This window comes from Cheilinus undulatus, linkage group 4 (genome assembly GCF_018320785.1).
Source record: "Cheilinus undulatus linkage group 4, ASM1832078v1, whole genome shotgun sequence".
NCBI classification, from domain to species: Eukaryota; Metazoa; Chordata; class Actinopteri; order Labriformes; family Labridae; genus Cheilinus; species Cheilinus undulatus.
The window spans coordinates 29,970,070-29,994,183 of NC_054868.1; the positions used below are offsets into that span (position 1 = coordinate 29,970,070).

The window sequence follows — 24,114 nt, forward strand, 5'->3', positions numbered from 1 at the left end:
GTAAAACCTTTCAATCTCCACGAACAGCAATTTTAATTTTATGAATTACTGAGTTAGACAACACGCTTCAGCTAAATTAATTTCCAGAGAGCTGGATGCTAAAGACACCGCTAACCCAGGTACAGCTCACGTTAGCTGGGCAGAGCGAGCAGGGAGGAACCGCCCCATCTAAACAACCCAAGACTGGATTTAATTCACTGCCAGCTGCAGAGTGTGTCACTAAGGAAGCACTAAACAGACTGATAGCAAGGTATGCTGTTAAAGACACGCTTCTGATATAAGCTGTATAGTCCGCTGTCTTCAGAAAAATAAAAGAAAAAGATAAGACGAGGGATAGGACCGCCATGTAAAAAGATATTCAGAGAGCAGCCAGGATTTAATCTTTACTCTGTCAGTAGAGTAGCCCAGATCTATTTAGACTTCTTAAACAGTGTTAAGAATGCTTTAACACTGTCAAAAATTGAGAACCATTTCTACTGCGTTCTATTGTTTCACCACTTCCCAATATAATGATAATGGCTACAATGTTATATAAAATTTGAGTTATTTCCTCTCAAACTGTCATAACAACACAAATTAATGTGATGTGTACAATAATGAGAATTCAAGTGGAAAAAGTAATGCCTGAGTTACTTTTCAAAGTAACTAGTTACTTTTACAAAGCAGTAACTCAGTTACTAACTCAGTTACTTTTTGCAAGCAGTAACTAGTAATTGTAACTAGTTACTATTTTCAGTAACCTGCCCAACACTGTTTACTTTTCCTTTTTTGTCACCACAAAAAATCCCTGAAGCATCTGCGCCATTTCTTTCTTTTATTCCTGTCAGCACGTAACTTTGCTCCAGCTGACATAAACATAGCTGTGTCAGTGTGCATGTGTGGTGAGCTGACTCAACTGATGACATGTCAGAGAGGACAGCATTTACTGTGTGGAAATATGTTGAATTTCTGGACTTAGGTGGCAGAAGCAACATCAGCATGAAGCGTAAGTTCAAAGGCTTGTGTTGCATTGTTTTGACTGAAACAGCTGTGTCTAATACTGGTATTGTATAATACTGTCTAATCCTCAGCTAGGTTTTTGTAATATTGTTCGCACAATAATGAGTTGAAAGGTTTGTCCTGAAGGTCTCTGTTTTTTTATCATTAGGCTGCCGAGTAACTGAAAATGGGCTATAAATTAGGCTGTTCAGAGACATAAAGTCAATATATTAAAGGATGGACATAAATTGGGCTACACGTCATTGTCTGGACTAGATTATGCAGGTGCATTTCAAAAAATTAGAGTAGCATGAAAAAGTTATTTTTTTCCTGTGATTTAATACAAGTGAAACTTCAATATATTCTAGATTCATCATTACAAAGTGAAATATTTCAAGAGTTTTCTGTTTTAATCTTGTATATAATGGCTAATTAAAAAATCCACTCCCTCAAAATGTTAGAATATCATAAAACATCAGTCCAAAATAGGATTTATAATACAGAAATGTTGACCTTATACAAAGTTATTTTCATTTATGAACTCAGAACTTGATCTTGCTTCTTTTGCACAAACTCCATCATTGCCACGTGTCATGAAGCCAATCAGTGCGTGATACTGCTTAGGCGTTATGAAGCCCAGGTTGCTCTCAAAGCAGCCTTCAGCTCGTCTGTATTGTTGAGTCTGGTGTCTCTCATCTTCCTCTGAACATTTCCCAAGAGATTCTCTTTGGGGTCCAGATCAGCCAAGTTGGCAGGACAATCAAGCACAGTAACACCACAGTCAGCAAACCAGTTTCTAGTAATTCTTCCTTCACTTTGGACTTGATGTAACACGGTGGACCAACAGCAGCAGATGACATGGCACCCCAAACCATCACTGACTGTGGAAAATGATAACACTGGACTTTAAGCACCTTGGATTCTGTGCCTCTCTGATCTCCCTCTGTGCTCTGGGACCTTGATTTCCAAATGAAATGCTAAATTTGGTTTTATCTGAAAACAGGACTTTGAACCACTGAGTAACGGTCCAGCTCTTTTCTCTTAAGTCCAGGTGAGAAGCTTATGACATTGTCTGTGGTTTAGGATAGGCTTGACATTAGGACACAACACTTGTAGCCAATTTCCTAGACCAGTCTGTCTGTGGCGGCTCTTGATCCACTCCAGCCTCAGTCCAAACATTGTGAAGCTGCCCTTGAATTCTATGAATTATGTGGCCTCTGAGAACAGCCTGCTCTATCAGCAGTGACCTTCTATGGCTTACCCTCCTTACAGAGGATGACAATGATTGTCTTCTGGACAATTGTCAAGTCAGAAGTCTCCCCCATGATTGCTGTTGTGTGAACTGAACCAGAGTGAGAGCATGAAGGCTAAGGAAATCTTTGAAAATTTGACTTTTCCACTATATTTTAAAGGTGCAGTGTGTAATATTTAGCCTAGTAGCATTTAGCAAAACAAGCTTGGTTAAAATGAAACATAACATTTATAAGTAGATTGATCTAAATTAGTGCTGACATCTGATAACACATTTTTTAAACTTATGTTTTAAATTAACTCAGAATAAGCCTTTTATTCATACATAGGGAGGGTTCCCTCCAAGGACGCTGCCATCTTGGATTTTTGCATTTTGCCTGTTTCTATGGCACCATAGAAGCAACCAAATAACAGTTAAGCATGTATTGATTTTTAAACTTCACTGGTTCCCACAGTTATCACCAGAGAAATGATCATCACACTCCAGAATTGACTGTTAGATGTTGATAGTCTCAATTTTACACACTGCACCTTTAATATTTTGAGATAGTGGATTTTAGATTTTTGTGAGCTGTAAGCCGTAATCATCAAGATTAAAACAAAAAGAATCTTGAAATATTTTGCTTTGAATGAGATGAATCTCAAATATAATAATTTAACTCTGAAGTAAATCACAGGAGAAAAATACATGATATTCTAATTTTTGGCAATGCAATACTTCTTGAACATGTAACTGCTCATAGTATATGATTCAGTAATTTAAGAAGTTTGTTTCTAATTGCAGTAATCCTGTAATTTAACACCTTTATTTTAAAACTAATAATTCCCAACACTTGCCTAGGAAGGACACAGGTTAAGATACTTTTATACCAACTTTTGAAATCAAGAGGCAAAATCCACTTCTTTAAGAGTCTCTATGAGCCCTGCAGCGGCAGTGACTTGAAAAAAACCCTGGCTTTTTCTACATAACCGTTATGAAAGAGCTCACTATGCTCTGTAAACTTTTAATATTATGATTCAAACATTTGAAAAAAATGTTTTAATGCAAAACTATTACCATAAAATATTCTAATCCCAGGTCTTGGCAGCAAATTTTCAGTCTCTATTTAATATTTATTGAATGTTCTACGAGAATAAACGGCCACCCTTCTAGGAAACGAAAACCTTTTTTGCACGGTTCAGTATCTTTATATTTGGGTTCATTGACTGCCTCTGCTTTAAAAAAAGCCACAGGTGAGTCAGGTGAGTCATTGTTTCACTCTGACTGACTGGATACAGCTCAACTACAGTCATTGGTTTTAAAACAACCTCCTGTGATCTCTCTGTCGGGAGAATTAAGGTCAAACCTAAAATAAAACATGAGTGCACTCACTCTGCTGATGGAGAAGGTCAGTCCGGGCTTCCCGGAGCACACGCCCATGAAACAAAAGCGAAGCTGCCAGTAGAACAAATGTTCACAGATGAAGGTGATTAATGAAAGGACCATGGCAGCCCCGAGCATGTAGAAGACCCCCGCCATGTTGTCCACGTCCAGCTGACTGCTCATCACCTCGTTCTTCTCGTTGTGGCAGATCCCTGTGAGCCACAGGGCCTCCAGCTCCTCCATCTCACCTGCAGGGAGGAGAGACACATACAGGTGACTGTATCGCTGTGTCTGAGGTACTGTACTGACCTAGGCTGAGTTCGCTCTCAGGTGTCTGATCAAGTAAGAGTGCAAAAAAGGGACAAGTTTTTGGATTGGGGGTGGGGGTGGGGGGGTGATGCCAAAACAGCTCAGGTCTCATGTACCTAAACCAATGTCATGTCCCATTATTTTGACTGAATGCTCCCCTGAGGTTGATCCTCATTAAGACTGCTTATGTGCGGCTATCCCTTCTTTGTTTGGAAAACACAGACTGCCTGCTGGGAATTCACAGTCCCCAGGGAGGAAGTGTGTGTGGTCATGTGACAAGTATTTCCGCCTTGAAATGTCTCACACTAAGCTCCACTTGTCTGAGGGGGCTGCTGAGAGGGAAGAACACGTCCAGAGAGATTTGTCTGATCTGCACCGACGATCTGTTTCTAGTGTGTCTGTGTGAGATCAACGGGGTAGACACATTTTCTCAATGGATGCACAGCCTGGTTTTGTGTGTGTAATGGATGTTCAAACGGTTGTGTGTCCTCCTCAGACAGCTTTGAACTAGTTTAACAAAGACAATCTTACCTACATGAGGCTCGGTGTGAAAAAAAGGGCATTCTTATAAGGATTTGCAATCAGATGTAACCACAATGACAGAGAGAGTTTTTTCCCATATTATAATTCTTTTCTCTGAAATAAGAGTTAGTTACACCGCTTTCCACATTATTAAGCAAATGACATTTTTCCCTTATTTTCCTAAATATTAATGCAAATGATAGAGTATTTATTTCAAGTCATCAGCTGTTAGAGCATAATTCAAATATTTTTGAACAAACTCCATAATGATAACCTTTTTTTTTTTTTAATAAAACCTCAAAATGCACTGTTCCACGTTATTAAGCATGACAGAGTTTTAAAACATTTTATAGGTTGTAAAGACCTGAAAATGGTCATTTTTTGAATTTACAGCACTAGGAAGTCATATTTAATGAAATCAAAAGCTATTTCAATCAAAAACATCTTAACAGGCCAAGTTCCATGTTAACATAGGAGCCCTTCTTTGATATCACCTTCACTATTCTTGCATCCATTGAACTTGTGAGTTTTTGGGGAGTTTCTGCTTGAATTTCTTTGCAGGATGTCAGAATATCCTCCCAGAGCTGCAGTTTTGATGTGAACTGCCTCCCACCCTCATTGATCTTTAGCTAGAAGGATGCTCCAAAGGTTCTCAGTAGGGTTGAGGTCAAGGGGGGATGGGGGCCACACCATAAGTTTCCCTCCTTTTATGCCCATAGCAGCCAGTGACACAGAAATATTCTTTGCAGCATGAGATGGAGCATTGTCATGCATGAAGAAAATTTTGCTACAGAAGGAACTGCTCTTCTTTTTTTTTTTTACCATGGAAGAAAGCAGTCAGTCAGAAACTCTATACACTTTGCCGAGGTCATTTTCACACCCTCAGGGACCCTAAAGGGGCCTACCAGCTCTCTCCTCATGAATCCGTCCCAAAACAGCAATCTGCCCCCTCCTTACTGACGTCACAACCTTGTTGGGACATGGTTGCCATCCACCAACCATCCACTGCTCCTCCATCTGGACCATCCAGGGTTGCACAGCACTCACCAGTCAACAAGACTGTTTGAAAATGAGTCTTCATGTGTTTCTGGGCCCACTGCAACCATTTCTGCTTATGAGCATTGGATTTGGCAGCTGAATAGTAGGTTTATGCTCGACTGCAAGCCTCTTGAGGTTGGTGGGACTCCAGGGGCACCAGCAGCTTCAAATACCTGTTTGCTGTTTTGTGATGGCATTTTAGCATCTGCTTTCTTAATCTGATGAATCTGTCTGTCAGAAACCTTCCTCATTATGCATTTATCTGCAGGAACCCGTCTGTGCTCTGAATCAGCCACAAATTCCTTTACAGTATGATGATCACAATTAATTTTTCATGAAATATCTAATGTTTCATTCCTAGTCCAAGGCATTACACTATTTGACACTTTTCGGCAGCAGAGAGATCCTTTTTCGTTCCTATATTGCTTGAAACCTGTGGACTGCTTAATAATGTGGAACATGTGGAAAAGTGCATTTTGAGGTTTTTATTTTTAAAAAAATAATGGTTGTCATTATGAAGTTTGTTTAAAAACATTTGAATTATGCTCTAATGGCTGATGACTTGAAAACTACTCTGACTGTCATTTGCATTAATATTTAGGAAAATAAGAGAAAAATATCATTTGCTTAATAATGTGGAAAGCGGTGTATAAAGCCTGAAAGAAGCCTGTAGCTGATGCTAATGCTTCTTAGTCTTTGGTGTGCAGCAAGAAATTCAACATGTGTGGTGCCTGACGCAGTGATTGATTTGACATAATTTTTGACTGGAGGAACAAGAGAGTGCTTCAGTTTGGACATGGGTCTGTCTCTACTTGTATTGCAAACTAGTAAAGAAAAACTGCTATGAACAAAAGAAACAGTATGACAGAGAAAAATGAAAATTAACTTGTAAAATGAAAGTGAAACCAGTCAATGGTTAATCAGTATCCCTACCATTACACCATGAAGACAAAAGAACACTCCAAGGAGCTCAGAGAAATGTTATTGAAAAGTGTAAGTCAGGATGGATAAAAAAAAATTCCAAGGCATTGAACATCTCATAGAGTTCAGTTAAATCATCATCAAGAAGAACAGCTGAACCTTCAATGGAAGTAATATGGCATATAAGTAAATCTGCCTTGACCAGGCTGTCCGTGCAAGAAGGAGAGTGGCAAAGAGAAAGCCACTGTTGAAGAAAAGTCATTAAATCTTGACTGGAGTTCACCAAAAGGCATGTGGGAGACTTCATGGTCAAGTAGAAGAACGTTCTTTGGTCTGATGAAACCAAAATAGTTCTTTTTGCCCTCAGACAAGATGCTATGTTTGGCAGACACTAACCACTGCACACCACCATGAACACACCATTCCCACTGTGAAGCACTGTGGTGGCAGCATGATGCTGTGGGGATGCTTCTCAGCAGCTGGCCCTGGAAGGCTTGTTAAGGATAGGGGGTAAAGTGAATGTAGCAAAATATAGGAAAATCCTGGAGGACAATCTTACTCAATCTTAAAAAACTACAGCTTGGGAGATGAGTTCTCTTTTTTAATAAGACAATGACCCGAAGCATACAGCAAGACTTACATAGAAATGGTTTAAAGACAACAAGGTGAAAGTTCATGTGTAGTTGAGTCAAAGCTCAATCCAATAGAGAATTTGTAGCTTGACTTGAAAAGGGCTGTTCACACCCAATCCCTGTACAACATGACAGAGCTTGAGCAGTTTTACAAAGAAAAATGGAGTAAAATTGCTATGTCCAGATGTGCAAGTCTGACTGAGACCTATCCACACAGACTCAGTGCTGTGATTGCAGCCAAATGGTGCATCTACTAAAAACTGACTCAAGGGGAATTTTACATTACATCTTTTTGTTTAATTGACATTACTTTGTCACTTTGACAAAGAGGTTTTTGTATACTTTTTTGTCAAAAAAAGCTAAATTATAATGACCATGATTGATTCACAAAATCAGTAAAAGGGTTAAACATCCAAGGGGGTGAATACTTTTTATAGGCACTGTAGCTTACTACTCTGCATGCTAACAATTAAATTTAAGACTTTTCAAGACCTTTGTCTGACCCCAACTTCAGAAAATTAAGTAAAATTTTTGCACCAAGTAGTGTCAAAGCTTCTCTGGTTTCATGTGGTCATCAATGGCTTTGTTTCCAAATTTATAGAGTTTTTTCCTTTCTAACTATTCTTAAGTTGCCTTATAGAACACTTTTTACATATAACAACCACTTTGTATATTTTTCATCTTGAACATGAACTTCCTTGAACTTGAACTTTCCCTAGTCTTCTCTTCTTTTGTTGATGGTTTGTCAATACAAATGTAATTCTTTGGAGTAAAGCTGTGAATAGTCATGTGAACAAACATCTGCAAGGTAAAAAAACTAAAATCATATAATGCTAACTAGACAATAGTTTTGTTTGGATGAATAACATTTTATCAATCTGATTAACATCACTCTGTGAATTCAGACTGCAGAGTTTACAAGGACGTGAAATATAGTGATCATGACATGCATATACATGCATCAAGTGTTTAATCAGAAGCAATTAGCCATGCAAAGCTTTGGCAGCAGCCAATGATATGCTCTGGAATTAATCATTGGTAAAGTATGAGATAAGTATGCAGATCGGTACGTCTATATGGCACATTTTTATTCTGATAAGGCTTTTCTTCCAACTATTTGTGTGCATGTAAATATCTAGTGTAGATCTGATAATTATTCAGATATATCTCGGACAAACAGCTGGGTAGCACAGTGGTTTCCATCAGTGACTTTGTTACAGGAGATTAGGGGTTTGCAACCTGGTCAGGGCACAATGGGTATTCAGTGTTGCTCCTTGGGCAAGGCCCTTAACGCCAGGAACACCTTCCCTCAGATGTATGTCACTTGGGACAAAAGCGTTGCTGAACGGTGTTGTGACATTGTAACAAACTGCCAACTAACATTTAAGACCTCTCGTGAATAATAAAAAAAAAAAAAAACTTTCAGGAAATCTAATGAACATTAAAAAAACTGACTTAGGATTTTTAAAGGAATGACAGTAACCCCGGGAGAAAGGTGGACGCAGGAGAAAATGGTTAGCAGTAATGTCCAAACTTAATCATAATCCAGCACCTTTAAAGGTTCAGAAACTCATGAAGACATTAGCTTTAGCCAGGTTTGAGTCTTAATGCTAAGACAGCTGACCTTAATTTCCTGATCTCAAGAACAACACTTTAAACAAAGATATGAGAACATCTTGTTTTCAAACTACCTGACAGAAGGAAAGAAAAAAATCTGCCAAAAGAAGAAACACATTGGTTACTATAAAGATAGATGCTGTTTGTTGATTAATAAAATGTGTCTTCACAGAAGCAATGGAAAAATCAAAGTTGCCATTTCGTTCCAGTTTAAGTGAGACAACATCGTTTCTTCTTATCAGACCGCAGATTCCTGAGACAATAAAAGCAGGACAAAATATTCTCTTCAGCACACTTTCTGCTTTATCATTCTTGTGTTTGTTCTTGTTTTCAACCAAAAAGCCTGACCCAAATAGCATCCCTGAAACTGGATCAATAAGCAGAATGTAATTGAAATCTATATCATGAAAATTATTCTCTGCTCTGTAATCCTCCCTCAGCTCTCAGGCATCATTTTTCCCATCGCTCTTGTACATTTTCCTTCTTTTCCCACATTTCTCCTGACCCTGTATCTGTTCTAGATACTGCGCTGAGTTTCTTGTTAGCATATTCTGGTCCACGTCTGGACTCTTAACAGAAAGTGACAGATATGAGCAAACATTGATGAGTCTGATCTCATAACCTGGAGTAATGTTTATGTGCTGACAGTGGAAGTAATGAGAGGTAATGTCTGATGTGCTTGCCCCATGTACGCCGTCAACACAACAATCCCACTTTACTTCTATTTAGCAAATCTGTGCAGACATGTTGTCGAATCTTTAGGGGCCACACACAATGAAGTCCCAAGTCAGAAACACACACACACATTGCAGACACACGCAGCAAACATGTGGCACTTTGGTGAACATCAGTCAGCAGCGTGTGCGGGGGTCCGAGTCGATTTATTTCTTTAAGATCTGATCCAAGGTGAATGTTCTGTCTGTGCTGACCTCAGTGTCGATCACTCACACGGGGATGGAAAGTGATAGCACAGCGAAGGCTGTACTTGTGTGCGTGTTTGTTACAAGCTGCACTATATGTTCTAGCAGGTGGTGAGCGGTATGGAGGACATACTGTCTCAGGAGGTGGAGTGTGACTGTAGGTGTATTCTCTTAGGAGACAGATTCACATCCATGACAAGCATCTCCTTTGATGACACTTTTCTGTCTTTTATAGATATTAAATGCTCTAATCCACACATTTTCCCTGTAAACATTCATTCTGTTTTTAAAAGCAGAAACTAAGATTCTTCACGTTTGTGAGAAAAAGTGAGAGTAAGCTGACTTGTAAGTCAAAAACCATGATTTACAATATTCATGTAACTATTTTCTGTCACATTCTTGTTAATCTGTCAGCAAACTTCCAACAAAGGTGAAGTAACAGCTACGATAGAGGTACTGCACATGGAGACATGTTTTCTGAGGTACATGATTTCAATGTTGTGGAATTTACAGTATGCTCAAGACCCAGAATACTGATGGCTAATGCCTTTGTTCCCAAAAGCATTAGCCATCAGTGTGAATATGTGAATAAAAATCGGATTCTTCCTAGATGATACGGACTTGTATGGTAATACTTGCTTCATTTGGGGGTGGCAGCAGCTCCTTCTGCAGGGACTTGAGTTGGGAACCAAAGGGACAACGACACAAGACCCTGTATGGTTGCTGGCTCCTGGGTCAGGTTGCTGGAGAAGGGCCAGTTTAGATTTCAAGGACTGCTGAAATGCATCTGAGCAAAGCACCCAACTCCAAAGCTGCTCAGGCACTATTTCATGTGCTAGTATGGGTAATGACATTGTGAAATATGTTGTTTTAAATCAGTCCTTAACCCCTCAAGACTAATGCTGCATAAACTAAAGAATGGGTTGAACAAACACAAAACTTCTAGAGAACAGTGTTTATATCCCCCGTACGACTCAAATCAAAATAAAGTTGTGTCAGCATATATCACATTAAACTTTCTTCATATATTTTTCTATGCGTTTTTTTAATACATTCATCTAACATCCAGCTTTTAAAGAAAAAAAACTCGTCATATTAGTGCAAAGCTTTGAACATGTGTTTAAGGTCTGTAGTCAAGCAAAGAAAAACATTGGTCACCTGAAATTCCTCAACAACCGAATCAGTTGCAGGTTATGCTGAAAGACTGCAGTAACAACAGGCTAACTGATTTGGAGGACAGCATGCACATGCCTATATTCACATGATTTCCCTAATCACAGCACTTTAACTATTTTGAATTTTATTTAAAATAATTTCAGAGAATTGTTTTTATCTTACAACACCAATCCACAAAAAAGTTATAAAATGTAAATCACAGAATATGTTGTTTTTCCAAACCGCATAAACCCATATTTTACTCACAATAAAGCATAAAAAACAAATGAGATTTTGAAAATGAAAAATTTTACCATTACATGAGAAATATTAGCTCATTTTGAATTTGATGGCAACAGCACATCTCAAAAAGTAGGGACGGGGAAGCAAAAGTTCTGAAAAGCAGGAGTTAGCTACAACAAATAGCTGGAGGACTATTTGTAACTAATTTGATTAATAGGCAATTCAGAGAATCTAGAGAAATTTCTGTGTCCAAGAGACAAGGTCTAATGTCACTGCATTAAAAACAGGCATGAATATGTACTAGAATTCACTGCATGGTTCAGGAATACTTCCAGATATCATTGTCTCTCAATACAGTTGTGATGACATCTACAAATGCAAGATAAAGCTGTATCATGTAAAGAAGAAACCATATGTGAACACTAGAAAAGCACTCAGAGAGCGCAGACCTCCGCCATTAGCCCTATCTCCCAATAGTGAAGACTCCTTTAAAAAATTCCTGGATCCAGACGGTGATCCGGATCAGTCCCAAACTGCAGTTCTTTCTTATGCAATTTCTGACATTTCCTGAAAATTTCATCGAAATCTGTCCATAAGGTTTTGAGTTATGTTGCTAACAAACAAACTAACAAACCCACCTGATCACATAACCTCCTTGGCGGAGGTAATGACCTGGAAAAATCAAGACCTAAGCTCATTTAAAATGGACTGAGGCAAAGTGGAAAACTGTTCTGTGGTCAGCTGAATCAAACTTCGAAAGTATTTTTGGAAACCATGGGTTTTGTACCCTGTGGACTACAGAGGAGAGGGGCCATCCAGCTTGTTATCAGTGCACAGTTCAAAAGTCTGCATATCTGATGGCATAGGGCTGAATTAGTGCCTATGGCGTGGGCAGCTCACACATCTGGAAAAACATGATCAATCTGAAAAGTATAAAGAGGTTTCAGAGCAACACATGCTCCCATCCAGACAACAGCCCTGTCAGGGAAGGTCTTGCATATTCTGGCAAGACAATGCTAAACCACATACTGCATCCATCACAACAGCATGGCTTTACAGTAGAAGAGTCCAGGTGCTGAACTGGCTGGCCTGCAGTTTGGACCTTTCAACAACAAAAAACATTTGGTGCATCATAAAATGAATAATCCAGCAAAAAGAAAACCCAGGACTGTGAGAAGCCGGAATCCTACATCAGACAAGAATGGGACAACATTCCTCTCCCAAAACTCCAGCAACTGTTCTCCCTTCTTCCTAGACGTTTACAGACTGTTGTTAAAAGAAGAGGGGATGCAGCACAATGGTCAACATTGCCCTGTCCCTACTTTTTTGGTGCTGCCATCAAATTCCAAATAAGCTAATATTTTCCATGAAATGGTAAAAGTTTCCTAGTTTCAACATCTGATATGCTGTTTATGTTCTATTGTGGGTAAATTATGGGTTTATGAGATTTTCAAACCAATACATTCAGTTTTTATTCACATTTGACAGTGTCCATATTTTTTTTGGAATAAGGATTGTAATTTACAACAGTAACTTAACAGAACCTACTTGTTCCAGCCCTTACTGCATAATTTAACAGCATATACCTGACATCATGAAATGTTTATTTACCAAAGGGAAGTGAAAAAAAAGTTGGTTTAGGAGGTTGTCTCAAATTTACACCAAGAGCACCGACATACCAACATAGAGCGGTCACAGCTTGACTCTGTCGAATCATGCAGTCTCATGTGAGCGTCCACTGAAAGGTGAGTTTTGCCAAGTAACATACTTCCTCCTGTTCAAACTTCTATCAGACTATCAACAAAAATGAAGATTACACAAACCAAAGTCTCTCACTGTTTAAAACAGTCAGTAGTATATCACTGTTCTCTTTAAATGGATGATGATGCCATAGTAAGACAAAAAAGTTTTTAAAAAGTTGGCACACACTGTGAGCAATCAGCACCTGCAGGATGGGGACAGCTGTATTTCTTCCTGATGCATCTCATATTAGGGGATATTATTTTGTTTGCTCAAATTTTTAAATCAGCTGACTATCTGAGTAAACTTCCAGATTTATAGTTTGCTCACAGATGACTCTATCTCCTGCACCTTCATGTCTTTTAATGAATCAATCTGTAAACGAGCCGTGCTGCAATTGTGTGTTTTAATCACTGTTGAGTGTTTTCACAGTTTGACTAAACTGGATAAGTCTGACCTTTTAAACTGAGACATAGGTGTCTCTCCCCTTTGCTCTAAAGCTTAATACAACATAAGACGTATTTGCCAACCAGCTTGTGACAGAGAGGAGCAGTGACACTGGCAATACCACGATTTCCTTCTTGCTACCTAGACTGTCCACAGCTGCTTGCCCCTCTCTTGTTCACATCTAGAGGTGTCAGTCCTAATTAAGGATGTTCCTCAGTGTCTATTTCCACCCACCTTCATTTCTCTTAGCAGATTAATATCGTCCTTTGATATTTGGCCTCTTTTCACATCGGTGAGTAGTTAAACGTGAGTTCATCCCTTGACAGCCTATATACCACTTTACTTCCATTTACCACTTTAGAAAACTGTCATACCGCGGTCTTCCTACTACACACTAACCGCTAAACTACCGCTGAACTTCTCATATTTACATCCGTTGAAGTGCCAGAGAGGAAGGCAGGTGCCATTAACTGAAGCTACTGAGGCCTCTAGTGATGGGAGGCTCATTACAGTTTATTTATTTATCTATTTATTTTAAAGATTTATTTTGGGCATTTTTGTGCCTTTATTTGACAGAGGAGGACAGTGGATGGAGTTGGAAACAGGGGCGAGAGCGGGTGAGAGACATGCGATAAAGGGCCCCAGGCCCGAACCCGAACCCGGGCCATATGCGCCCCAGTTCATTACAGTTTTAAAGAGCATATAGACCGGGATTTCAAGCCTGTGTTCATAAAAAATGACAGCTAATCAGTTTAACAGACTAGTAAATCCCGCCCCGGCTAATTTAACAAATGATTTTAATCGTTTTACCGATTAACTGCGTGCATCCCTAGTCCTAATATGTTCAGATGCAGTGTTTGAATTTTTGCTTACACACAAACACCTAAGAGTTTTTGTGTATGAATGTGATATATGGTATTATTTCTTTAAGAGAAGCACAGCATATTTAGTTTTACAATGTGCAATGACAATGAAGGCATTCTATTCTATTTAGATGTGCATTGATTTCTGTGTCCATAACTAAGAGTGTAGGGTGTCTCATTAGCTGTCTGCCCAGATGGTAAATGTCCCTTGTGTGTCCTGCATTATCATCATCTATGTCCTCTAAATGAGCTCAGTGTCATTTTAATACAACCTTTCAAAACAGAGGTGCCAAATAAGCCTCATTACAATGAACACAAACCACCTCTGCTGGCTCCATCAGCTCATCATGATGGAGCAGCAGCAGCTCGATGCAGAGGCCCTCATGGATCGCTGCACTCGTCATCCTCTCAGAGTGACGCCAGACGCCTGGCCGGCTTCTTCTCGGTCACTACCCAAAACTCACAAGAGCAGCTGGGGCTCAAAACAAAACTGGCCTACAAATGGAGAGCAGTGCTCTATGGCACATGCTATACCGTTGCTTTCTTCTAGCAACACATTGAAATAAAACCAAAATTCAACTTCCCTCTTAAGGCAGTTTGGATTTTTTTCAATGCTTTATAGATGTCTTTGTCTTGTATGTGTTTCACACTTTAAATACCTGCTGTGCTTTGAGAAGGTGCTGCATAAATGAGGATTTGGCGACTTGTGTTATTATGCATGATGTAACGGGCTCGGGTCAAAGTACTTGGTCATGACTTGCACACACCCAGGTAAACTAAAACTACTGCCTGACAGTTACAGTGCAGTTAGTACAGTGGTGGGTCAGGAAGAAGGACTAGGTTAGATTTTGACCATAATGACGTGTGTCATTAGAGGACATGTCAATCAGAGAGGACAGAGAGAATGTGCACAAAATTTGTAGAGAATCCCTCAAAGCATTCTTTAAATATCAGGTTCACAAAATTTGTTTAGACAGACAACTGGAAATCATAATGCCTCTGGCTATCGCATTCACGGAGGCATAAACGCACTCACTTTAGTCTACTTATGGACTCCCTTCACATCCTTTATCAGCCATTGGAAGTTGGAAAGTTTAAATTTTTAAGGCAATTTAAGAAATTGTAGGTTAGGATTTAAAGCTTTGATGTCTGTACCATGTCAAAAATGTTATCCACTATCAGAGAGTGCAAATTAAAGCTCTTAACTGGTCTTTGACTTTAAAGGTGTACAAAAGGTATGACTATTTCTGGACAAAAATAGGAAGTGAATGAAAATACTGAAACATGAGGATATGGATCCTGACAAACCTTTCAAATCCTTTTGTAAAAACTGTACTATAACTTTAGTATAGACTTAGCTAGGGCTGACAGCTTCCATTTGATTGGTCGAATGTAGACTGGTAGCTGGGGACAGAGGAGTTATGCAGCTCTGGAAAATACAGGTTGAGAAGCAAATAAAGTGCTGCAGAGTGGGATATTTTCTGATATTTTTATAGCAGTAATTCTTAGAAACAATGCATCTTCAACTTGTCAGAAAGATGCAGGCTGTTTGTATGAAGTGGCGCTGCTGAGTGTCTCTGCTCTGCCCACCCTCACAGCATAAACTCCTGCGGTTAGTTTAATTCACCTGTTGGCAAATAGGCTACAGGTTATCATCTCCCTTTTATAATCTCCTTAAAGTGTTCACGTTAGCGTTAGCTTCTCTTACAGACAGGCAGAATGCAGAGGAGATAAAAGGCGATGTCTGCTGGTCCCGACCAGTGAACTTTTCCCTCTCAACTCCGTAAATAAACGCTGCATGCTGTCTGCTTTATGCTCGTAAATGACACGGCGCGGGCTAGATCAAGTGATCCTATTATTAATTACCTTCATAAATGAATAAAAAACAATGATCAGAGATTATTTTTTTGGCTGTATGAGTTTAAAGAGTTACTGCACCGGGATCACTGCGTCTCTCAATTAATTACTTTTTTCAGTACAATTTGATGAGCCTTCAAAAGGCTTGTTATATTCATTTTAGGATCATTGAGAGCACCGAACAGATGCAGTAAGGAATCTATATGGATTTAACTGGTACCCAGTGAGGTGATTTATTTATTTATTTATTTATTACCTGAAAAACAAATCGATTGGTTGGTGCCTGGGTGCGATTTTGGTTGACAAAGTTTTTCTTTGGTTGACTACAGCCCTAGACTTAGCCACAACAAATCAAATATTTAAGGTTTCCCTGTTTATAAAAAAATCCACCACAGCCGTTGCTTCTAAATTCTCTTCCACACTGAGAAAACATGTCAATCACAGCCAGTCTAACAATGTCCACATGTTTCAGCATCTCCAGGTTGATGTTGTCCCCAGACATCTGCCAACCAAAACAACCACAACCTCCATCCAAAAACTCTGTCCAGTCTCACGCTTTCACTCTCATACCTGCAGCAGCTGCAGCCTCTCAGGCCTGCTGTTTCCTCGCTGTTGATGAAGGAAAAAACTGTGCCAACCTGGCTCAGGAGGCCTTATTCTGCTGCTGACAGTCTCATCAACCGCCAGTTCTACCAGCAGGTTCTCAGGTTGTCACCATAACAAGCTCTGACCACTTTCACCTTCACAGCTCCTTTACAGCTACAGTCTCTGTTTACAACTTACTTCAATGACAAGAGTTTAAACTTCATTTAGGAATTCTCAAATGGAGCTTCTGTGTTGTGAAATTGGTAGGGGTGACTAAACACTGAGGGGAGTTAAAGCTACAATGAAATTCTCCTTAAAATGGGTGTTTTTAATATCCCTTTTAGGCCACTTCTATGGGCTAATCACTTCATGGATATTACATTATAAATAGGACACCATAAAAAACAACATCTCCATAAATACATGAAATTATGCTACTGTTGTGTCTTCTTCAGTACAAGGACAATAAACAGCAGCTATTAAACCTCTGGTTATTGGGTTGATGTTTAAATTATTAAACAAAGGCAACAATAACCAAGTAAAGAGAGATTGAAATGCAATTACTTTAAAAGACAAACATGTAAATAAATGTCACTTAGGGATATCTATAAGCAATCTTCATTGAATAAAAGTGTAATCAAAGCCCTTACCATCTCCAAACAGCATGAGGATGGCCAGATCCACGGCTCGTTTCCAGCCAGAGTCTTTCTGGATGGCGATGCCATAGCCAGTTGAGGCAAACACCTTCCCGCTCCCAATGGTGACCAGCTTACAGCCCTCGTCTCGACCCGCCATGTAGTTCAGCACCGCGGCGTCGTAGATGAAAGCATCCAGTTTGCTGAAATTAAAATATGTGAGAAGAACACTTTGACATTGTTACAGTTATAAAGCCTCTTTTGCCTCCAGTCATACAGTGAAAGATATTGAATGTGCTGAATTCACTTTCATGCTCACTCATTCATCATTTTTTTCTCTCAATAGTTTTTACCGCATACAGACTTTATAATACCTATGACTCACCTTAGCTTGCCCTGAGCACTGATGAGTAGTGTTGCACACGTGTAGAGTAACACAGCTTTTAACAGCTAAAGATAACACTTGATTCTAAGGGTTTATTCCTTTGTTATTGAAGAGAGGGTTTTTAATCAGCCGTGAACCTTGCAAGAATGATTAGATTTGGTACTATTTATGGAGACAATTTTATAGAAGGAATTCTTTCAACATTTTCTATCCTCAACTGGCCTGCTCTGCTCTCACTACAACAACACTGAAAACTAAATTAATAAGAGGAAAGGAGGGTTGTTAACATTGATGCATTGGGTACATAGTAAGTGCATTGCTAAAAAAATGCATTGTCCCTTTCAGCTCACTTTGGTTAAGGCAATAAAACATCTTCCTGCAGCCACAGTGATGTAAAATAAGTCCACCACTGTTGCTGAATATCTCATTTCACTTTCAAGATCTTGTAGTGTAAAAAATATAAAATTTTTGTCTTAACACACTAGATACGTTGGAATTAGAGCCCTGCACTGGAGCCCTAGGCCCAAGGGGCCCGACAGCCTGACAGCACAAGGGCCGGGCTTCGGGCAAATGATCATATCATTACCTTGGACACGGGCCGGGCTCAGGCTCTTTTGTTTTAAACCTGCCAATAAGAGCAATGTGTCATGTTTGTGTTTAACCAATTTAAATGGCAACACTTGATGCAGCAGCCGCTCTGCCCCCTCCCTTCCTGCTCTACGTGTCCCAGCCAGTGGTAGCAGCAGCGAGTGTGCTTTCAGCGCAGCTGGAAGAGTGATGGAAGAAAGGAGGATTGGACTTGCCCCTGAAACTGTGGATGCTATTCTTTTTCTGCATGATGCCAAGTAAACAGACTGCTCTTCTTGTGGTGTTTAAACAACAGAGTTTGCCATGTTAAGCAGCTCACTGTTGTTGAATTGGACGTCGCCATGTTCAGAATTGATTAATAGTTCTACTATAGAACAGAATAGAAGTGTTTATTTGTTAATAGGCCTACAATTGCTGTGATATGCAGGTCAGCTGTTGCTGTGCGCTGCTGAATCGCGCGTGCAAAAAAAAAAAAAAAAAAAGTCTGGCTTCATACGGGTTCGGGCCTGATAATTCTGAAAACCTGTCGGGCTGGGCCGGGCTAGGGCTCCACTCCCTCGGGACCGGGCCAGACTCGGGCCCAGATAATAGGCCCGTGCAGGGCATTAGTTGGAATATGGTTGCTGTAAACGTGAAAACACTGAGATCTACATGTGACTGAATTTTGGGTTTAGACCATTAGAAAGTTTTTCACCTCCTTCCTGGCTTGGTTTAATTTGGGCGGGGCAAATATGTGGGCTCATGATGTCATGAGCCCACAATGGGGAATAACCCAGCCCCTCTAGCACTACAATACAAAATCACCAAGCAGTTAATCTCAGTACAGTGTGTTGTTAGCTGATGTCACTGCCTTTATTGAATGTTAACAGTTAAATGCTGTTTTTTATTCATTGTGAGGCCAGTTTTCCAGATCTATCAGCCACAGTGGACTATGGATCACTGAATGTATCTTAAAGAGATTTGAGTCAGAAAAAGGACCTGTCTCTTCTTTGGCACGGAGCCAGTCAGCAGCAAACTGATCATTACATCAAGGGGGATAATGGTGTGAGAGCTTTCCTCCATTCAGATTGTAACATTTCTTAAATCTGAGAGGATCCTATTTCTCCCTTGAGTAGGAGTGGCTTCAGCTCATTCAACAGACACGGCCACACCATCCTGGAGCAGATTTTACTGCCTCATTTTTCATGATTTCGAAGCTTAATTTAAGAATCTTGGAGATTTTTTATTAGACTGAAATTTGAACTAGGGGTTTATAACACAGTGACCTGTCATACAAAAAACCTGAATACAGATTTATTTTCACTTTACAGGCTCTTTAAATAACTCACAGACAGCTCAGTGTTTTTACTGCTGGGTTGATGCCTCGTTTTGTCTTAAAGTTTGAGTGTGATGTGTTGTATGCTCAGTCATTTGCTTCTTTTACTTGTTAAGTTAGCAGTTAGCTTAGCAAGGCTCTCTGCTAGTTTAGGCTTTTTAGACCTCTGCTTATGATGGTTTGTTTACCAGCTTATTTATTGCTAGCTTGTTGTATTAGGGTTTAATTTCCTATATGTCATGAGGTTTTGTGGGTTGTTGATGTCACTGTATTTTTCTTGAATAAATCTGAGTGCTACATTTTAACAGGATAGCTTAACCTCACTCGCTTAATTTGAATGTTCTTGTTTCTTTGTGGGATTAGATGGTAAATGTCTATATGGGTTTTTGTTTTGGGGGTTGTTTTCATGTTATGGTAATGGCTACTGCAGTTTAAAATGTTTGTTTTTCTGTTTGCTCTCTAGGCACTTACGGTGTTTGTGATAAAATGTGTACAACTCATAGAAAATAAAAGGCTGACAAACCATCAGTGTCAAGGAGTTAAGCTCAGGGAATGCTACATCCCTTAATTTCTTTCAAAATAAACTAGGTCAGTATCCAAAGAGGAAGCCAATCATTCTTAGTTTTCAAAATAGATGTTTTAAAATTGGACAAAAAGGAAAATAATTGCTATTAACTACAGAAATTCTGAGATTAAATGCGATTTGAAAATCTAATCATTACAATTATCATTTCATTGTTTTTTTATTCCTGGTCTACCTCTTATATTTCACAGTTGGTCAGCTACTCCAAAAACAAACAAAAACTAAACAAAACACATTTTTTGTCTTTATTTTTATCACATAGGAGTACCTCACATAAATGTTTTTCACCATATGACCCAGCCCTTTTATTGAAGCTTTAAAGTACATAAAGTTGTCCTCAGTGAATAAAGACATTATGTTGACATGCAAATAGTTTCGATGATTCAACCATATTGGAAAAACGTTACCGTCTCCATGACAACTGTGCATCGCCATCCGTAAATAAAAGACTTGGCAAAATGCTTCTTTAATAAGAGCAAAATCCACCCTTGTATTGATTTGTTGTTTTGTTGATGCATTGTTCTCAAGGTCAGGTAATAACCTCTAAGCTCAGGTATGACAAGTGCTCAGGCAAAATGACTAATCTGACCCTGTGACAACCTGTGTGTCAGTGTCTGACACACATGTCACAGCCCACATGAAGAATCTCCTGGGGACAACCGTATATGTTCTGTTCTATTCTTCTCACATGAGTGATATGAAAGGTCAATTCACATGACAGTCTCCAGCTTGGTGACAAACGACCATCATACGGTGCCTTGGGGCTCAGCGGGCCTCTGTGGTCATCTAGAGGTGCTTCAGTGCTTTGCATTCTTAATTCTCTGACAAGGCTTGATGAAAATATTTGAAGACAGGCACAGGGAGAGAGTGCAGAGGAAAGAGAGTTATTAACTTGCTTTTAGAGGCAGAGAGAGTGAATATTAGCCAGCTCTCACAGCAACCACAGGCCATGCTGCTATTTCTGGGCGCCTTTAGCAGGCAGATACACAGACCCACTGGCTGCCCACCCACATTGCCCAGAATGCTCTCTCTCCCTCCGACTCACTCTGCTTTTTCCTTGATCATCTTTTTCTCAGTATTGCATCAGAACGGGACCTCACAGCTCCATCATGTCTCATTTCTCCCTGCTGAGATCCTTTTCAACTACCTCCCTCCCCATATGTGCTCCATACTCCCTTCTATCTTCCCCCCTTCCTCACCCGGTCTTCAGACTGTACAGTGCTTCGTCTACGTTCTTCTGGTGGAAGCTCGTCATGTAAGCGTGCATGTCCCGGTAGTTGTTGCGGATATTGCGCTCTGTACTCCCGTTGGGCACGGTGCCGAACCGGAACGGTGGCGAGAACTCGTTAGGCTTCTGGAACTGTGGGTAGGGGTTTACCAGAAAAGAAACCACACAGAGCAAAAATGACAGAGAAGTGCTCGTTAGCATGGAAAAAGGCACTGAGCTGCAACAAATAGACTTTAATGCACTGTTGAGCAGGAGCCTGGGACTGTGCTTTTGGAAGTTTAAAATTAGCTAAATGCTTAAGGTTGTGCTCAACATACAGGCAAACATGAGAGAATCTGGAGGACACATCTGGACAAACGTACTAAGCTAAAGTTCAAAACATCCACAATAAATCTCAAGACATACAGTCCATGTGCACAAGTGACTTATCTAGGGCTGCATCTTCATTTAAGACCATCAGCTTTATTAAACCTAAGGTGACAATTCATTTGAACAATAGCCAAGTAAAAGATGCAATCATAAAGATAAGAAGAGCAAATCCTCACAGACAAGGAGTTGAATCTAATATTACTTAAAGTTTTACTGAGTGGAAACATATTTTAAACTGAAAATTATAGTCATAGATATTTTCAACGCATTACTTATGTAATGTTTTGTGAGTACTCGATAGATGCATCTGTTTGCAGTTTAAACTAATCAGTGTATTATGTTATTATGTGGGACAGGATCTCATAGAAAAAAAAACTGTACAAGCTGAGTCAATCCCCAGCAGTGCTGGCAAATACTTAACTTTTAGAAAACCCATTTAGAAAACATGAAACAGATTCACTTGTTCCGCAGACATCAGACGCTTTCCTTTTTTTTCATAACTTTACACTGCTGCGTTTTGGACTGTTGTTCAGACAAGATTGACAATTTTAAAACAGCCTGTAAAAACTTCTGAAAGAAGTTTTTCTTGTTTTATCACTTCCCACACAAGGTTACGTCTAGCTTATTCTGGCCCAAATGTATGATAGGTTAGCAAGTTGTAGCAGAAATAAGGCATTTCTGTTTAAAAAATGCCTCTCTCTGTGTTTGTAATTATTATTATTATCATGCATAAATAGCAAACTTACACGGTGCAGACTAAAAATCACATCTAAAGAATTTCCACACTCCTTATCAGGGCTCCCTGTGAAATGTACTTCAGACACCTGTTCCACCACCCCATAACCCCTTCCCACTGCCTTAAGTTCACACCTTTTTGTCTGACAGTCCTGACACCTGGTCCACATACTCCTCCTGGATCATGAAGGCAGCCAAGTTGGCAGTGTAGGAGGCCAGGAAGATGACAGCGAAAAAGGCCCAAACCGACACCATGATCTTACTGGTGGTACCTTTGGGATTCTGCACAGGGACGGAGTTGTTGAAAACCAGACCCCAAAGAAGCCAGATGGCCTTACCAATGGTGAAGGAAGGACCGCCGGGCTCTGGGAGGGAATGAGGAGGGGAAATAAAAAAAGATGGAGGAGAACAGAAGAGGCAAAACATTTTACAGATCACAGGTTATTTGGTGTGGTGTACTTGATTAGTTTGCCAACACTACAGTTCTTTATTCTTTACTATTTCAAAAACATTTTATTCACTGGTACAACTGTGTCAAAGCTGAGTGTGTGCAGCATTCAAGTCCAAGACAAAATAGACAACAAGAACAACACAGTATGATGAATAGTTTGGTTTGAAATTGTATCATCTTATTGCATCGTTTAAGTCCAATATGAATTTCCATATCAGCAAACTGTATGGTATCATATTCTATCCTTTAATTTGGTATCGTACCATATTGTATTATGTATATGTATTAATAAGCATGACATTATAATAAACCATTGTGTTTCGCTTTCAACTTTGGCCAGGTCCCCCTTGAAAAAAAGATCTTTGATCTCAATGGGGCTAGCCTGGTAAAATAAAGGTTAAATACTCTAATACCATGGATGCTATGTTATGTTATTTTATGTTATCATGTCGTCTTGTATTAAACCATGTAGTATTGCATTGCACTGTACTTTATTGCATCAATTAACTCCAACAAAAAATTTCCAGCTGGGTCAGTACATGGTATAGCATGGTATGATATAGTATAGTGTAGTATTTAGCATTGGTTCCCAACCTAGGGTCCAGGACCCCTTGGGGGGAAGCCATAGATGTCAGATGGGGCATCACGCTTTATCTGCATTAGGGTTGTCAAAATATTACATTTGCACATATGAACTAAAATCATGATAAAACATTTGTTAAATCATCCAAGTTTTCTTTGTAAGAAAAACCTTTTCATTATTTTGTAAGGGTTTTAAGGATGATATTATATCTTATCAAATCTTTTCATATCCTGTCGTTTCATTAAACTCCAAGCCAAACTGGGAAAACAGTGTGCATTGAATGTTATGGTATCCTGTTGTGACATGTCATATTGCATTGAATCATGCTGTACTGTATCAAATCATAACATATCAAACAACACTGCATTGTACTAAATTGCATCATTTGAGTCATTGACAAACTTTCCAGCTGGGTCTGTACTAGGGCTGTAGTCATCCAAAGAAAACCTTGGTCAACCAAAATTACACCCACACACCAACCAATCAACTGGTAAAAAAATCAGCTTAATTCAGGCTGATCATTGCACCCACTGGTAGTCTGGATGTAGGGTTGTTCCAATACCAATAACAGTATTGGAAATAAGTCCCATACTGCTTAAAATGCAGGTACTGGTATTAGTGAGAACACAAGTTTATGCACCGATTCGATACAGTTTGTTTTAGCTTTATATTTTGCTTCATTTAGCCATGCAAAATGTAAGCGCTAGAAACTGGAAATCAATTCCTGTTCCCTGCCACTGTATGAGCGGGCTTCCATTTTTAGCTCAGCGAAGAAGAACCAAGGGACCCGCTGCAGCAGCA

At 39.5% G+C, this 24,114-nt stretch overlaps 1 protein-coding gene across 7 annotated transcripts in view; it reads right to left on the reverse strand.

The window, feature by feature from the left end:
• grin2bb (glutamate receptor, ionotropic, N-methyl D-aspartate 2B, genome duplicate b) overlaps positions 1-24,114 on the reverse strand; it is a 171,845-nt gene that overhangs the window by 10,178 nt on the left and 137,553 nt on the right. For all 7 annotated transcript variants that reach the window (XM_041784804.1, XM_041784807.1, XM_041784809.1 and 4 more), the window contains 4 exons: positions 22,415-22,644; positions 21,147-21,307; positions 17,092-17,279; positions 3,602-3,840 (listed from right to left, as the gene is read on the reverse strand). In XM_041784804.1, coding sequence (XP_041640738.1) covers positions 3,602-3,840; positions 17,092-17,279; positions 21,147-21,307; positions 22,415-22,644 — 818 coding nt within the window. The remainder of the gene's footprint in view (positions 1-3,601; positions 3,841-17,091; positions 17,280-21,146; positions 21,308-22,414; positions 22,645-24,114) is intronic.